Genomic DNA, 18,452 nt, shown 5'->3' on the forward strand with positions numbered 1-18,452 from the left:
TATTCAAAGGTTTCTGTTGCTTGGCTTGGAGGTAATAATTTTTATTATTATTTTTTTTAAATCTTTATGGCAGTCAGGAATGCCATGATTTCATGATCTCACAGCATCGATGCTCTAACTAGTTACATTGCCAAAGCATCAGACTGGTGCTGTGTTGTATTTGAAATTAATACACATCATTAATATTTCAGCTATTAACTTGTTTATATTCTAGTTGCATCTAACTGACCAGTGTGAAGTATTTTCTTCACTTCCTGGTTCAATTTTGAACTTTCCTTCTAGGTCTGATGGCTTTCTTCCAGTCTGTGGTGTAGAATGTCACCAAATATAGGTGCTCCGGGGCATGTTTAGCTCTACCAGTCAGTGCAAAATGAATAAATAAGAACAGTGATATGAACCTAGCACAAAGCAGATTCAGAGCCTTCTTTTGCTATGAAAATAAGTATTCTAAATCCTCCAGATTTACACATCATGCTGCTGCCGGGACTGACCTGTGCCCCGTCTTCAACTTAGAAACGAAGGTCTGCGAAAGAGCTGCGTGCAGCTCCGCAAATTCAGGCTATAAATGGATAATTGCATTCACTATTATTAAACCTAATAAAACCTGGACGTCACGAACAGCATGAAGGTCACCAAAACGCCCAAGCCTGAACAGATTCAGAGTAAAATAAAAGGAAATAAGAAGTTGAAAAGGTGGGGGACGGGGTCGCAGAGGCGCTGCCTCCACTTTTTTCTTTCCCTCCTCCTCCCCAGCACATCCCTTGACGCTGCCGCCTCCGACGCCCGCCCGTCCGTCCGCGGAGCGACCGCCACCCGCGGCAGCTCCTCATCTCCGCCGGGCGGGGCCGGGCCGGGCCGGGCCGGGCTGTACCTGGGCCGGCCCCTCCCCGCCTCCGCCGCCGATACAAAAGCGGCCGCCGGAGCTCCGGGTGCGGCTGCTGTCGCTCCGCTCCGCCGTGCCCGGTGCCGCTCCGCCCGGTGCCGCTCCGCCCGGTGCCGCTCCGCCCGGTGCCGCTCCGCCGTGCGCGCCGCGGAGCCTCCGCGGGGAGCGGAGCCGGAGCCTGGCCGGGCCCCCGCGCATGGGGGCCGGCCCCGGACATGCCCTCGTCGCCGCTCGGCTTGGCTGTGCTGCTGCTGGCGGCCGCGGGAAGGTCGCTCCCGGTGAGGCGGGTGAGTGCCTGCGCGCTGCCCCGCGGTGCCGGGATCCCTCGGGGCATCCCCGGGGCTGCGGTGCTGCCGGAGCCGCCGCTCCGGGCGCGCCTCGGACAGAGTCAGAAGTTTTAAAGCCGTCACTTTTTGGGCCAGCACTTGCAGGGACGGCGGGGCTGGGGCGCCGGGAATTGTCCGTGCGTGGGTCCCGCCGCGGGTCTCGGCGGAGCGGGGGAAAGGAGCGGACACGCTGCTGCTGCGAGGGCATCGCCCTCGAGGTAGCGCTCCCACAGGAAATAACACGCGTGTCTGTAATGGCAAACAAACGGAGTGCTGTGGGAAAACCGGAGCGGCGTTCTGGGGATTGTAGGGTCGGCTGTGACACAGCGTTGAGGGTGGGAAAGCAAAATGTAATCTGTGTGTAGAGCAAGAGGAGGTGATGGGGGAAAGGGCCACGGAAGGGGTGATGGACAGAGAAGGCTGACTGTGGTTTAGTGACCAGGGGACAGAGAGGCAAGAGACACTGATGGGGAGGGATGGAGCTTATGGCGTTGAGGTGGCAGCAGGAGGGTACTGCTGTAGGGATAGAGCAAGGACAGATTCAAAGTTGGTGTTGTGGGCTCTAGAGGTCAAGGAAAGGACAGTGTATCTGATGATGGACCAAATACACTGTCCAGTGTCTTTCCACTTGCTGAAAGCTTTTGGGGTTACAAATTTCTGCAATACAGCGCTAAGAGCATCTGTTCAATGCCCAACTGAGCCTAAGCTTGTAGGGCTGTCTAACAAGTTGGGTTTTCTTGATGGGTTTGTTTTACTTGCGGTCTACCTCAAGTCCTTAGAGGTGCCCTTGGGAAAATTCTAATTAGGAAAATTGCTTCATTGTTAAGATGATCAAACACAAACAGGGGCCTGAGAGGCTGGGGAGCTTCCATCTGTGGAGGTATTTAGTATTTGACAGGCTAAATCCCTGATCTACTTGAGCTTTGACCACACAGCAAACTGATAGTGGAGCTGCCAGCAGTAGAGAATCAAAGTGAAGTTCATTTCTGAGCCAGAGGGTCTTCTTCACCTGGATGAAGAACTGGGAGCAGTTCAGAAGAAAGAGGCTTCCATGGCCTCAACACTATAACTTTAGTCATGCAGTAAAACAAGTACTTTTATAGTCTTTTCTGACACTAGAGGGTCTTATCTGACAACTTCTCTAGAGCAGTGATTGTTCTTGTTGTGTGCTGAGAAACTGAATGAAGTAATCTACTCAGTCATAAGTGTACAAAAGCATAAGACTGGATAACTGAATTATTTTCTCATGTTCAGCTTAGAATGGTGTTAAAGATGATATTTAAAGGAAACTGAAAATACTGCATAGGCAATAGCAGGTAAAATCTTTGAAAGACAAGTGAGAGGAAGGCAGAATGATGTGATACAGAGTTGAGGGAAGAACTTTATTGGTGCTCTGACAAATGTTTTACTTTGACTTTCTCCCCTCACCCCCTCAAACAAGTGAGGAAGGGAAGGGAAAGAAGAGAAAAAAAGGAAAGCTGAGAATGTACATAGAAGGAACAAAAATTTTAGTCCGGAGTTTTTATCTGATGTGGTGCTGCTTATATGCCACGATCTTAAATGCAGGGTGATGGGTAATTCCTAGGTCTAGATCTTCTTACAGCACTGAGGGTAGTGAAATGACCAAGAAGTTGGTAGCACATGGCTGCATTGCAGAATCTCATCACTAATGACAAGCTTGTGTCCTTTCCCTGTTTGGCCTTGAGCAGTGATGCCCTGCTGCTGAGAGAGCTGACAGGCAGCTGGCCACTGTTCACTGCCATCCAGCCCTCTCTTGCATTTGGATTTCAGATCCTGCTTTCCTATGTAGTACTTTTGTTCAAAGGTTTAATAAGATAATCCTGAAGAAGTAGTTTAAATATCAGAGAAGAGCTGTGCCACAGCTCTGATTTGGGGTGTCCTGTTCTTCAAACTATTCCTGCTTTAGTTTCTGAGGCTAAATGGGAATAATAGAGGTGGTCTGGGTAAAAGTAGAAACAGATAAATTCAGTGGAAAGGCTGTAGATATTTTGCTCTCCTCACCTCTTACTTGTGAAGTGCTCTGGTATGGGAATAGAAAAGCACACATGTAAATATCAGCACTGAGTGTGGATGTTTGTATGTTACTGGTGCTCTCAGTTACTGTTCTGTTACTGAGGCTTATTTAGATACAACAGCCAGCTGTTCTCTCGACCAACAGCACGACTTTGTTAGGTTGCAGGTGTTAGGGGCACTGCTACTTGCTCTCCCTTCCAAAGCCTGCCCTGACTGCTTTTCTAGCTCTGCATGCAGCATCTGCTTCTTCAGCTGTGAGTGTATAGGATTGAGTATTTGTCTCCAGGAGGGCTAGTTTTGAATCCTGATAAGCTTTGAGGAAGAGATGCAGTGTGAGGATGGGTTTTAAAGGGGTTTAAATGCCTTGTTAGTCTGCTGTACTCTGCCCTTGAGGGCGTAGAGGTCCCAAAATGTTTGCATGGCCCAGCCCAGGCTTGCAGGACCATGCCTGTTTTGGCCTCTTGTCTTCTGTTGTATGCCCTAATGCTGAGAAAATTGAACTATGGTTCTGACTACCACTGTCCTGCAGATCTGTGTTCTTTAGAAGTCATTAGGGTGGGAAAATGACTGCAGATAGTGCTTGTCTGAAAAACAGAAAGAAGTGAACCTGTAAGCTAGTGACTCCTTGCAGAAGTGAGGATGGTGAGTTGGACTGCATCTTGGTTAACTGGATCTTCTGTAAAAATTCCTCCATTACTAGGTTGGCTGGAGGTTCTGAGTTACTCCTTTCCTCAATTTTCTATTTCAAAAAGCTTCAAAGAACTGGTTGGGTTTTTTTGTTTTTTTTTTTTTTTTTTTTTTGTTTTTTTTTTTTTGTTTTGTTTTGTTTTGTTTTGTTTTGTTTGGTTTTTTTGGGTTTTTTTTCTTTTTTTTTGCCTGCACTCTGCAAATCCAAATGAGCTAGACAAGCATCAGCAGCACATATTGGCAGAAGTATAGAAGGCAGTGAAGGAAAGGGTGGACAAGGTCTTACACTGGGCCATCTTGCTCTAGTCATTATTCAAAGATACTTGGCTGGCTTTTAGGTAATGGGCTGCTTTCCCAGGAATATGGCCAGGCTCTTAAAAACCTAATATTTGTAGGCTACTTAAGTTCATTCCTATATTGTTATGGTGTAAAACTTAAATTAGGTGCTTGTATTATATAATTCAATGCAGATTAAATTGGTATCTCAAGTGACAAAAACCTCTATGTATTCATAATATAATGTGGGGATTTTTTCGTTTGCTTTGTTTAGAAAAAACTAACTTTCTGCAAACTTTAGAAAGCTAGTGACACTGAGTGTGCTGTAAAGCCAGATGGCCTAACATGACAAACCTGATTATACAAACTAAAAAGATACTTGTTACAATATCCCAAATGTAACTATATTGGGGGGGGGGGGGGGGGGGAATGACACATGACATTTCAGGCTTAAGTAACCCAGGACAAGGGCTGGAAGTGACAGGACAAGGGGGAATGGCTTCAAACTGAAAGAGATAATTTTATATTAGATCGTAGGAAGAAATTCTTTACTGTGATGGTATTGAGGCACTGGAACAGTCCCAGAGAAGTTGGGGATGCTCCATCCCTGTTAGTGTTCAAGGCCAAGCAAGATGGAGCTTTGAGCAGCCTGGTCTAGTAGAAGGCAGAGGGATTGTAACTAGGTGGTCTTTAAAATCTCTTCCAATCTCTTCCAACCCAAGCCATTCAATGATTCTGTGATCTTCAAGGGCCAAAGGAAAGGACTGTATTTCACACAACAGAACAATGACTTGGCTCTTGGCATCGTTTAAAAGCTCTGATGTCTGTTCTAGAAAAGTTTAATTTACTGAAACAGCTCTTAAATCCTTCCCCCTATTTCTCTAGCTGTGAAACCATACCCCAAACTAGGGGACAATCTGAGAGTTTGGACAAAAATATTTGAGGGAAAGTGTAGACAGATGCAGCTGGGAGTGGAAGGACAGGTATTATGGCTGTACAAGTACATGTAGCTCTCCTTTGTGAGAAGAACTTGCATTTTTAAAGTGAGATGAAAGTGACAGAGCTTTACAGAACTAAACCTCTTGCACTCTGAAAGTTGTGACTCTATAGCTGAGGAAGTTCAGTGAAACTGGGCCTGATATACAGAACATAAACAGTTGTCTGCCTTCTGTCAGATTTTTAAAGGTATATCCTGTTTCTGCATGCCTGTATAAATAGGGCTTTAATTTGCTGCATTGATTGATTGCCAGTTACTTGAGAGGACACACCAGGAGGAGCTGTTATCACTGAAATCACAGGGTCTTCACTAGTTTTTACCTTGGAAATAGTCCTTTTCAAAACTGATTGTTTCCCTCTGCAGTGCTGTAGGGAAATGAAAGCTGTTACTGTTTTCTTTCATGAACAGCTTTTGCATTTCTGTGATTAAACCCGTGTGTCCTGCCACCAAGGATGTCTGCTCAAGTTTCCTTGTGCAGTACATCAGTTCTATTAGTTTGTCTTAACAAAAGTGTACACAATAGCAGGCATGTCTCTGTTTTGGAAAAAAATTGTTAGCCAAGTGGATAAAAGACCTTTTATTTAAGCTGTTTTCTTGTGAGCGAATTAAAACGTCAGGCAGGAGCTCATTTCATTAAATAAAACTTCCTAACCTAGCTACTGCACAGAGTTTATTGCTTGCATACAATGCTTCCCATTAGAAGAGGGGTAGGGTAAGCAGTATCTAAGGATGTCTAGCTTGCCAAATAGAAGGTAACTGCTTCAAATGGCATAGCTTCTTATGCAGCAAATTTGAATTTATGAAGGGTGAAAAAGTTTGGTGGTGGCTGAATACTGTTCTTTGATGCCTTGTTTTGTTCAGTGTTGGAAACTGATATTTATGAATTTCAACCACACTGGGCTATGATTGCTTCATTCCAGTGATCCCTTGCCTTGGTGTGAATTTGGAGGAGCTTAGGAAATATGTGCTGATCTTTACAGGCAGGAGAACAATCTCCAGAAAAAGTTGCAGCAGCATCTGTGGTTTGTAAATATAAACATGGAAAGCCCACTGCTTCCATTGCTGAGGGAATGCAGATGAGTCTGCTCTTACTGCCAGGGATATGGACACATGCAAAAGGAGACTCCCTGCAGTTTCATCGGGACTTCAGTTAGTCTTAAAGACAGTGTTCCAACAATACAGTGCAGCACAACTTGATGGAGGAGAACCTGATTAGATTTCTACCACTTAACCTTTATGGTCTTGTCTTCCCAAAGTAACAAACTGCTGCTGCCTCTGATGAATGTGAATGAATTGATACAGGTTGCTTAAGTGTGGCCATGATAACATGAACAGCTCTTTCCCAAATGTTTACATGAAACCTTGTGAGCAGCCCCTGCCCCACGGTCAAATACGGCTTCTTAATAGTCTTGTAAGTACTGCAGTTATTGTATAGAGAAAACAGAGGCTTAATTTAATTGAATGAACAATCAAAAATATGGTAACTGTGTGGAGGAAATTGTAGTTTAGACATGTGAAAAAGAATGCTTCCTTCAGCTGGTCATTTTACTAACTATGTTTTATTGCTGTTTCACCATAATTGATTGTTAATAGATTTCTGTCTTGGTGTAGTCTGGTATTGACGGCTATTTTTCTTGCAATGGACTGTTTCATTGTTAGTTTGCCTTCTCACCATCTTTCTCCTCAATTGTTTTATGCTGCTTTTAGAATTGCCTTATTTTTGTCTTGTGCTTGTCTGTTGATTGAGCTCATCTGCATTCACCTGTTCTGTTCTTGCCTTGTCCCGCTTGTGCACGTGCTCTGCCACTCTCCCAGTGCCTTCTTGGATAATTTCAGGGCGGTTTTTGAAACTTGCATTTTATTACTGATAGACAGTGTTTTGCCTTTGTGCTCTCTGCTGCACTGTAGGACATGTTCAGGAAAAGGAACCTGCTTGCTTGTTGTGCCTTGGAAGCAGCTAAAGAGTTGGGACCTTCGTAGAAGAACCTTTTTGTATGTGTGAAACTATGAATCCTTTGAGCACAACTTAGAAGCTTGTGACTCACTTGGCCTTGCCTTTTTCCACTACCTTCTGGTTCTCTGGCTCCTTAGAGAACAAGTGAGCATGAGTTAGCTTGTCATCTGAATTTTGTTGTAATTGGGACATATCTGGTCACCTCTTACCATTGTTCAAGCTCATTTTTCCCCTTTCCCTTCTGTAAAACTACACTGCTTCTCTCCTTCTCCCCTACCTTCCCAGCTGCCCCTTCTCCCCATGAAGCAGTTTCTTTGTTAGATTTAATGAGCTTTTGGCAAACAGGAATGGGATGTTGGGTGTCTATATGAACACATCTGCATAGGACAGTGTCTGAAGTCTTGCTCTCTTTAAGACTTTAATTTCTGACTGGGATGCTTTGGTAGCTCCTCTGACATCTGGAGTTCTGGTGCTGCTCAGTACATCAGTCTGGAAGCTGAATAAGACTGAAAGGCCTGGCATCAGGTAAACCAAACACTTGTGTGAACAGCCTGAGGGAGGGCAGTGCTGTCCTATAAATCCCTCTCTAAATGGGAAGAATGGTGAACACTGACACTTTTGCATTGAGTGTCTCTGGTGCAGGGCAGAAATGTATGGAACTGTGCTCTTACACCAGAGAATGTCTTTGTGGCAGCATGAGTAGCCTGAGACTTGCTGTTCTGTGTGGACAAGCCAAAAGCAGACAAGAAGTTCAGCTGCCAGAAGAGCTCTCCCAGCTGCTCTGGCTCTGCTTAGGGTGAGTATTTCTCTGGTGCTTTGAAAGGCAGTCCAGCCACCTGTGAGCACGATGTATGTGCTGAAGCAAGTTGAGAAATGGATATCAAGCTTTACCCTGATGTCTATCAAGCACTCAAGAGATGTATAAAAGTCATTCCAATGAAATAGGTGGATTGCACCTCTTAAAACCAGATTATTCCATGCCATGTAGCATTAATCTTCCTCTGAGTTGTGCTAACAGTAAACTTTTATATATTGTAGGAAACAACTGTCATTCTTTCTTTTGCTAATATTTCTATTCCCATTTTGCTCCATATGTATCAGCACTGTTCATATTGTGACCAACATCTCCTGGATGCTATATTCATCCTTATGAATTATGTCATTGTGAAAACTTTTTTGTTGTCGTTGTTGTCTTGTTTTTTGCTTAAAGCATGTTTCAGTTGTTCAGTTGCATCTTAACATTTTTAAAACTGAGTTTCAGAGAGTTTATTTCTCACGTAACCAGATTGAGTCAAATTTTGCATATGCTCATCTCTTTTAGCAAGTCAGTCTTGACATCTGAAAGAAACCCTTATAAAATCAGTATAATTAGAATTTATGACAATACAGATTGGGATGTAAAGGACAGATGACAAGTGACTGCTCAACTGCAGCAATGGGGCCACAGTTCTCTAAGAACCTTACAGAACAAATAAATCAGAAGATTAATTTATTATCTTTAAAGGGTGTCAAAAGCTGTGTCCACCTTCAAGAAAACCCAAGCAAAGCAAACTTGAAAATCCCTCTAAAACATAACTGAACTTCTAAAACATATTTTCAATTTGAAGTTTGCTGTAACTTTATAAGGCATTAGGAGGATAGTAGGTGAGGGGGTATCATGTCCCTGCAGTTGCTAAGACCTTATTACCAAGTCTAATCTTTTTAAAGATGGCATAGTCAACTTTTATTGGAGAGCAGAAAGGACAAAGGGTTTGGGCTCAGTTAGATGGAGAGTTTTTAACTCACTTTTTACATTTGAGGTCATGTATGCACAACTCATACAGGAGAACATTCAGTGTTCATGTTAGGAGGAGTCTTGGTGGATGTGGCTTAATAAATTGTGTTCTGTGCTGTAGTTCATATCTAAAGCCTCAGTGCTGTGGAAGGGTTGAAGACATTAGAATAACTTTCTCTTGACTTCTGTCTAGTATCCTCCTGTGATATTTGTCTCTTTCCCATGGAGAGGATTGATAAATCCTAGGCACAGTGTGCCATGTGTATTGTGGGCAACCTAGCAGGTGTTTTTACTCTCTCCTGTAAAGGAGAATGTCTCTGAACTTTGCAGGTAAACTAATAGCAGAAGACTTATTCCCTTTGGGTGCTTGCTGCTTGTGCTAGTTTGGTGCTTCTGCAGGTGCCTGGTAGAAATTCTAAAGTACAGGGTAAATGTAATTGCTAAAGTGTGGTGTGAAAAAGTAGTTATTGTTATCTTTAAGATCTTCTGGGAAAGACTGATGTGCCTGGTATTTGCAGTCCCCTTTCACAAGATTCATTTCCTGACTGTACAGGCTCCTGGAAATGCAGTAGCTTCTTCATAGATCTTCTTCAGAATGGAAATGGACAACTTTGTTTCTCCTCTGACATATCTAGAGTGCTGTACAGAAGCTACTGAAGAGTTGCTGTCATTCATTTTGATACAGAAAGAAGCATTGAGAAGTATCAAGTGTTTACTTTGTCTAATTGGATGTGGAAAACCAGAAAACTCAAAAGGCTTGGTTTATACGTTACAAAATGTACTAGTCAATGACTACTCTACGAAATTATTAATTTATTAGTGTGATCATTGTGTTATTCAAGCTCAGAGTAGCAGCTTGAGAGCTGGAATAGGGTGGCAGAGCAATGTACCTGTTGTGTTTGTGAAGTCCAGAAACGTGTTGCCTTTATGGCTGGCTGTGACTTTGCTACAGACTGATCATTGTGCTTAAGAGGTCTGTGCATAGAAATCCATATTTTCTGCCTTTCAGAGAGTGAGAACATGAGCATCACTGCTTAAATTTTTCACTCTGCTTCAGTATGTGAAATTGAGTGGGAAGCATAAAGTATGAGGGAACACTAATATATAGGAAGGTAACAGCCTGTCTCCTATGCCCAAAAATCATCAGAGGTGTTACTGCTGTTGTGGAAGGAGCCAGACCATGTAAAGCACTTACTATTCTTCCTAAGTCGCCTCTAAAAGGATATTGGTAGAGCTATGGATGAGTTACAAATAAGATGTATAGCTATATATCAGTAGATGAGTGATAATCACTTAGGTCAATCTTCATCTTCCTCCTTCAGTCCAATTCCTCCCAAATAAAATTGTTCTACTGTACAAAGCTTGTTATGCAGAATGAATTAAGCTTTTAGATTTTATCCCTTGGGATGGGAAAATTAAAGGTGTAGTATTTGGTCTAAATTGTTTGAAATAGCAGTTGATCTTTGTTTTTGTCAGATGCTGTGATGCTCTCTAATATACTGCCCTTTTCATTACCATTTCTTAATGAAGACAAATTCATCAAGTATCACTTGAAATGCATCACTCTAAGAATAACAAAAAGATCCCATTCCTTTTAAATTCACTGACACTGCAGGCAGAGTACACTCTGGAGAAAAAAAAGACAGGATGCTATTATGTGCTGTTTACAGTGACACTGTTATAAATTGCACAGCAAATAAATTGTGTTTGTAGTGGACTTCTTTCAAAAAGCCCTAAATCCTTAATATGTATAACCTCTCTAAATTAAATACAGAACATCACAGATGGCATGGATGGCTTTCAGATATAAAGGTAGTCAGAAACATCCTGTTCAAAAAGTATTTCAGAAAATGAAATTCCAACACATTTATTGTTGTGATAGATGTGCTTTAAGCCTAGAACTTGGCAATCCTGTTTATTAGTTGAATTGAGTAAAAGTCTTGACACAGGAAACTTGAAAAACCTGCCTTCAGTTGCATTCAGCTTTGCTCCCTATGTGCTTCCAAGAGACAGCAATTTTATCTTTTAATTAACTATAGTTAGTTAGAGGAGAAACTTGTACTAGAGGAAAACTGTAAAATAATGATTCTATAACTATTCAGTATGCTCTGTATTTGTTCATTGCTCTTTGGGGATTAAGACACCTGGTGGTAATGAATAAGGCTATTAAAGCTTTGTAAAATAAAACTGATTTTATTACTAATAAGATGTAATGATAAAGGAATGTTAGCTTAATAGTTTGAACTCTTAATGGCCTTGCAATAGTAGAGATGGTTTTAAATTGCAGGAAACAAAGCTGGAGTTGGAAGCTGCATCTCTTGATTTCTTACTTGTTTTGATACCTAAACCACATTTGAACCATAGAATGACTGAGGCTGGAAGGAACTTCTGGAGATAAGCGGGTTCAACCTTCTTGCTCAGGCAGGGCCACTTTTTATTTATTTGTGTAATCAATGCCAGTGGATCATTGAGCTGTCAGAGTTCTGTATTTGCTGATCAGTTTTCCTACTTGTTGCTTATACTAAATGAATGGTGGGACATCCTGTAATGGTTGAATGAAACCTTTGTCTTGTTCCTTGCTCCTGTCTTTTGCACTCTGCCACCATTCATGCATCTTAATTAGTTATAAACTGAATTTACTGTGGTATTTCACCAGTTAAGCTTTTTTTTTTTTTTTTTTTTTTTCAGGTGAAAAGGTCAATAAGTCTCTGTCCAGTAGACTTAAAATCACCTTGGATTAGACCTAAATAGACTTTTACAGGACCACACCAGCAATTAAACTTTGAGTAAGGAAATAGGCAAATGAGTACATGGATTAATCTCTTCCCCTACATATTAATTCCAGAGGAAGCTCTTCTATTAGTAGACTGTTAATTTTCTGTAAAAGAAGCCTTGTATTGGTGCAGCTTTGACTTCTGCTTGGTTTTTGCAAAAGGGTGTCACAGACTTTCCAAATGTAAGCAGCAGTCTTGTCCTTGGACCTTTACTGTGATCTTCCAGGATGCTCTTGCTAGAAGGATGATAGAGAGGAGTTTTGGGATGGGGTGTTCTGTTTGTTTTATCTTGAGGAGTGTATATGGTGTATTATAGGGGAAACTCTTTGAAAACCCAGTCAGAAGAAAATGTTTTTCAACAGAAAATTAATTTCTGTGTCAGGATGGATGTGCTTTCAGCTGCAGAAAGTAGTTGGGGTCCTCTTTGGGGACAGAACTCAAACTTCTTTACATGGGGAAAGGGGAATGTGGGGAGCAAGCTGTCCCTCTCATTGCTGTAGTAGTTATGGTTAGTTTGAGCAATCAAGGGAGAGGTGCCATCCAAGACAGTGGTTATTGGTGACAAGGAATCTGCCTGTGACTTGTGGCTCACTCACAAGTTTTTATTTGCTGATGTAGTGGTTTTGCTTTCAAATAAAGGCTTTCTTCAAGAACTAGGGAATGGAATAGTCAGTGAGAAAAGAAGCAGAGGTTTCTCAACATTTGTGTTAAATGTCTTTATAGCCCCTCATCAGGTCTGATGGAACATCATGTAGCTGATGATGAGAAATGTTCAGATTTGGGCATGGGAAGTGTTCCCTTTTTTCTTTTGCTATCTTGCATGGAAAGATTTACAGTTGCAGATGTTTATTATCTTGCTCTCCTCATTTTAGGGAGTCAGATGAATAATATTGCTGTGGTTTTACATATTATTGAATAGGGGAATGGAATGCAGTGTTGCCTTATATTTTGCATAGGAAGTAGGAGCTGTCATCACTCTTGCTATTAGAAATGTGTGTGTAGAGATAATCCATTTGGTAAGATGACCCTTTCTGAATACCTGTTGTGGGGAAGGAATGGCAGTGCTTTCTTTTATGTGCACTTAATTCACCAAGTCTGTGTGTTTGAATACTAATATGATGGGTGCCTTGGAAATATCTGTAATAGCTATAGAAAGCAGTAGAGGAGGAATTGCTTTTTATATTGAGTCAAGGCTAAAGGACTGTGTTTGTCTGAAAATGTTCTCAGTTCCTGTATAATTGATTACTGGTGGAGAAGGGGTTACAGCTGCACAGAAGAGATCTTCATCAATGAGGCCATTTGTACTATTAAACACTATATTCTTCAGAGCCAGGCACTTAATAACAAACCAAGCTGTCAGTTGGTGCTACACATACTACTGAGGGAGCTTGAAGGCTGTAACACTGGGAGAACAAAGCTAATGTAAACATCATTTGTAGTTCATGAGGTTAACTTTATACTTGCTCAGGCTTTCCATGATTAGTTTTTCATATCTGTTTTGTATTGCCCATTGCATGTGGAGTTCTGAAGTTCAGACTTGGCTCTAAGCTTTGCTGTGTTGTGTCTTTGCTTTGTCTTTTAAAATATTCTGTAGTTTTTCTTCAACAAAAAGACTTACAGTTCTCTTTAATCATAGCTCTGCCATTATGGCTGAGCTGCTTGGCATAATGCTTAAGTAAAGGGTGCTCACATTTTTGAGTAATTCATTATTATGGCTGTACTGTATGGGGAAGGAGAGAGCACCTTTGTACTGACAGATCAAGAGGAAGCTGAATTTCCAGCTAGTGTGCTGAAAAAATAATGATAAAAATTCTGAATTCCCAATATTTTCTCTTATCCCCAAATTAGTTCTGAGATGGTAATCTTTCTGTTGATGCTACTTTATGGCCTCTGGAGTTTTTTGGTTTGTTTGTAATTTATAGCTCTTCTTATTCTTCCCTCTTTCTCCTATTTTTGTCATGCTGGAAGTATTTGGAGCCAAACCAAATTGTGGAAAAAAACAGATTTATTTTACTGCCCAAAGTATCTGTATCCTGCTCAATGGACAGCTGGGATCAGCACAGAAGAAAAGTATTATGTGAAAGACAGCATGGGCAGCAGACTATGTCACTGGGAAATGAGAAGATAATTTCATAGCAAATTTGTAGCAAGATTGGAATACTGTCAAGTATGGGATGACAGGCAGCCGACGTGAAAATATTCAACTTCCACCACCATTGAGATCTAAATGCTTCGTGCTTATTTTGCAATGCTTATCTTTTATTTAGTTTTATGATCCAAACTCGAAAATAAACTATTTGAACAGTTGGGAATGGAGAGTGTCAGCCTACTTTGGTCTTGACTAAATCATTTTCTCTTTAGCTGCCTTTTCCCTCTCATCTGTCTTTTCCTCTACCCCGGCGCCTTCTCAAGTTTTTGACCATTTCTGGTCCAAGGAATCTGACAAGAGAAATGTTCTGTGGGTTAGTGTCCTTTCCATTAAAAGTTCTGGTAGAAACAAAGCAGACAAGCTGGCCTGTGTGCTGTGTTTGTCTGCTTGCCCAAGCTGCTCATCTAGTGGGCCCCTCTAGGGAGCATGTCCCAGCTCTGGCCAGTGTTGTCTTCCTGTCCTCCATGTACAGAGTTACTGCCTTTTTTGGCTGTGTTGTTTCCTCCCTTGAATTCCATGAAATGGATACTTCTGAACAGCTCTAGTTAAGATGGAGATTTTTAGGAAGTTCCCCCCCACCACTTTTATATTGTGATTAGCCTGCAGAGTTTCTGTGCTCACCTGGAGACTCACTATGTTGTAGTGATGAGCATTTGTGTTTCTTCTGGTTTTGAAAAGCCAATAAAAAATGTTCATTTGTCTATTTTTTTCCCCTTCTTTTTTAAGCACTCTATATAGCTGAATAATCTATCATTTTGGAGACAGGAATTTTAAAGTATTTACCTTCATTATTTTCTTGACTTGCTCGTTTGAGTAATTGGAGGCTGTTGTATAAAGGATGTTGCAGAAGGTCTGCATGCACAAGGAGTTACTGCATCTGGATAAATCTTGGTTGCCTTAAAGGAGGAGGATGCATCTTTGTGACCTGAACAGAAGCTGTTCCTGCAGGTTGTTAAAACACAAGGGCTTTTATGTTTCTGCCATTTCCAGCCTGTTTTTGGAGCTGACCTTTCGTTTCTTTTCCACTGAGTACTTTGAATTTCACTTGGATAGTAAGTGTTTTTATTTATACTTATGTAGTGATGTTTGAGCAGAAATTTCACATACAGTAGCTTATTTATCTATTTTAAATCTAAGTGTTTCAGTGAACTTTCTGCCCTCATAATCTACAATGCTAAAACAGAAAAAAAAGATACCTGAGGTGAAAAAGGGACTGTTGTCTGAGTACAGCAGCATGCTACTTTGGTAGCTGCAAGGAACAGATGTATTTTTTTGGGCAAGGTGTTCAGGCATGAAAGCTTTTACCAATCTCTAAAAACAGATGTGATCTACAGCCCTGATTCTGCAGCACTTCCATCAACAGATTTTGACTTGTTTACCTCATTCATTCTTCCTAACTGGAAAAGTAGAAAAAAGAATGTAAGCTACTATCTGCAGCTGCAAAGTTGAAAGAGTAAAAATGGTGTGAAAGGAAAACATTATCATATAAAAAGCACAAGTATTTTTAACTTCCAGGAGATAGTGATGCTGATAGTGTCCCCAGTACCTCCAGCTCTGCAAATGTCTTCTCAGAACTTAAACTGTTCTGGTAAGAAATGGAAGTGGTGGCTAAAATAACTCCAGCAGTTATGTAATGAAAAGATAAGGGAGCTGATGGCAGCAAGTACAAACCAACAGTTTCAAAAATGCTAGTGATGATAAAACAAGTCTGCATAATCTGAGGCTGAAGGACACCTGGTTCCTTTGTCAGAAACCATCTTAATGGCAGTGAGGTGGAGGAGCCTGGACTCTCCTTTGCAGGGCTCCACAGCAATGTGGTGGTATGCAATGATAGCATTCTATGAAAAGTGAAATTTCTATTTGCTTTCACTAGTAAGTCTTATCTGTTTCATCTGATATGCATCCACCAGTTTTGTGAAAAGACTAAAGTTATCTAACCTCATAAATATTAATTGGCAGTTATCTTGGGAAAATTGAGGCAGATACAATTTTAATTGCTTCAGATTCATCTTTATAATTAAAACTATTGTGATATACTTCATGTTTAGCATGGTGGTTACTTTTACGAGAAGTCATTTGTATAGTTAATTTGCCTCAGACCAGAAATAAGTGAAGAATCCAATACTGAGTGATAAGTAGCAGGTAGCCTGCTACTATTTCCTGGTCAAGCTTATTTGAGATGGAGGCAGCAGTTGGTTGGTGTGAGAATCTAGAAGGTGCTGTGTGGGAAATTGAGTTTATCATGAGTCCTTTGGCCTCAAGGTCACTGTGTTTGCAAAAGGTGAAAACTCATGAGCTGTATGGTAGGGAGTGTAGATGAGGAAAATTTAAGGGCTATTTCTCCAATTGTTGAAGTCGTCAAGTCTTTGCTTCTTTTGAGTAACACATTTGACTCCTAGCTTAACATTTTGATACTGGTAATTCATTTTATATGCTATATAGGATTTTACTTACTACTCACTTCAAAGATGATGGATAATTAAGATTATTCTTATGTCTCACTGTGAGCTGTGCTGCATTTGTCTCTGCTTCACAGCAACACTTAGCCTGTCAAATATTTTTCCTGTTTAATTTTACCTCTGAGAGTCAGGCTGTTTGACTTGCAGTGCTAATGGTACGAGTGCATCATAAGGCATAAGAAGACAAGGGGAGTGAGGCGTGGGGGAGAAAATCACCACCTTTCACTGGGCTCAGAGAAACCACTGCTTTCAACAGTGGTGCTGGTATATGCTGCTTTAGATGCTGATAGTTAAGCTGTAAGATGACCCAGTGCTTCAAAAGTACATTTTAAGGGTGAACTGAAATGAAAACATAAGTCTTTTGCAGAGCAGGTTCACTCAGAGAACTTCCTCTGAAAATACATGCCAAGCCAAGCCTGTGCTATTTAAATTCCTAAGTTTTTTCTCTATTATCTTCTCTGTGAATGTATTCTGTTCCTACAAGTCCAGCTTGATTTAAGGTTAGTGTCAGATGGGGAAACGTGTGGCTGTGAAACTGCTAACATGGAATGAGTTTAATTCCTTTAAGTGACCTATCCATTTTCAGCTTTATTACTGCATGGTCACTGCTTCCCTCAGTGCTTTTAAAATTGGAGCTGGGTGGAGGGGAAGCTTTGTGCACAAATTCACCTTCCTCAAAAATGAACAATTTGGAGACCTGACTGGAGAGGTGGCTCTCTTGTGTTCCCATTTGTCCAGCTGGATGGCTTACTTGAATCTCTCTCTGCATGTTTTTCTTTGCTTGCCTTACTGAGCTGCTTCTCCCTTGGGCTTTATCCTGTCTCTTGCTTTCTGAAAACCAGTATGCTTACTGCTCGAACAGCAATCTGCTGCTGCTGCTCACTTTCCCCTTTATTTTGAAGGTGTCCCCAAGGACAAGTGGCAAGAAATGGAAGTCCTGTCAGCTTTAACATCAGCACCATTGCAGTTCACTTCTGTAGCTTAAACCACAATCCTCTTCAGCTGCTTGTGCCCTGGGGAGAATAAGGGAAGGAAAGAAGGCATGAGGTGGAGGCAGGCTGATTTCTGTGGAGAGTTATGACTCTTTCAAACCAGCTGTTGCCCATAGCAGAGCTGCTGGGCTGAAGGCTGTGCTGTCTGACTGAAGTCCAGAAGTGAGATCTGGGACTGGTGAGGATCGTGAGTGAAGAGAGCACACTGATTTCCCACTTAATGAGAAAATTATGTAATGACATCCCAACTGATGAAAATCAAAGTGTGCTAGAAGTGGCCTGAAGATGGAATAGTGATAAACTTTTTTTAAAAATAGAAGTTAGGTCTTGCCTCAGAGTTCCTGTCTTCTGCTGCTGTTTGGGGACAGAAGTGTTGCAGCTTGTGGGATTGCCTTGCAGAATTAATGCATGGATCATTTGCTACTTTTCAGCTGTAGCCAGAGATCCTGACTGCACAAGAGGGACTTCATATTAGTATTTGGTATGTGAGGTAAATGCAGCAGATTGGATTGGAGAAATATCCTGGGCTGGTTCATGTAGCAGTGGAGTGGTTCATAAGTTGCTTTGCAGTCCCAGAGTAAGAAAAGTCTGATTCAACTTGACCAGTCTGTACTTCTGCAGTCAGCTTCCTTGGCTCAGAGGATTGCAGGGAAACTGAGAAGTAAATCTCTCCTGGATGAATTTGTCAAGTACTTTCACTTTTTAGGATTTGGAAGGCAAACAAATGATGTCTGGAGAATGAGCTTCGTGTCTCCTGTATGTTCTGCTCTCAAATGTGTTGTGACCGTGGATGAAAGCCTAACAGTTTGTAAAGGTGCTACTTACAACTGCTTGGCAGGGCCAAGCCATACAGCAGATAATGGGATAGTGAACCTTGAGCCACTGTGACAATGAGCTGCTGAGGGAGTTAATTTGCATTTGTTAAAACCAAAATAAACTGTTGCCCTCAACTAGGACCGGTAAAAGCAATACAGATTTGATTGCATTCTACTCTGGCAATCTCTAAACGATAGTAGATGCAGAACCCATGAAATTGTCAACTGAAGTTCTTGGGTTTGTGTGTGGTGTTTTTTAAATAGTTTTGTGGTGATTGTTTTTCTGTTGAGTAATTTTTTTAAACTGGAGAACTCAGTTTGTTTACAAATAA

At 41.5% G+C, this 18,452-nt stretch overlaps 1 protein-coding gene across 1 annotated transcript in view; it reads left to right on the plus strand.

The window, feature by feature from the left end:
• The first annotated feature begins 952 nt into the window (after positions 1-952).
• The window catches only part of GLP1R (glucagon like peptide 1 receptor), an 83,114-nt gene continuing 65,614 nt past the window's right edge, over positions 953-18,452 (plus strand). The window contains exon 1 of the mRNA XM_079329368.1: positions 953-1,170. Within this exon, the coding sequence (XP_079185494.1) occupies positions 1,099-1,170 (72 nt within the window). The 5' untranslated portion in view covers positions 953-1,098. The remainder of the gene's footprint in view (positions 1,171-18,452) is intronic.

The sequence above is a fragment of the Erithacus rubecula genome, assembly GCF_903797595.1.
Source record: "Erithacus rubecula genome assembly, chromosome: 2".
NCBI classification, from domain to species: Eukaryota; Metazoa; Chordata; class Aves; order Passeriformes; family Muscicapidae; genus Erithacus; species Erithacus rubecula.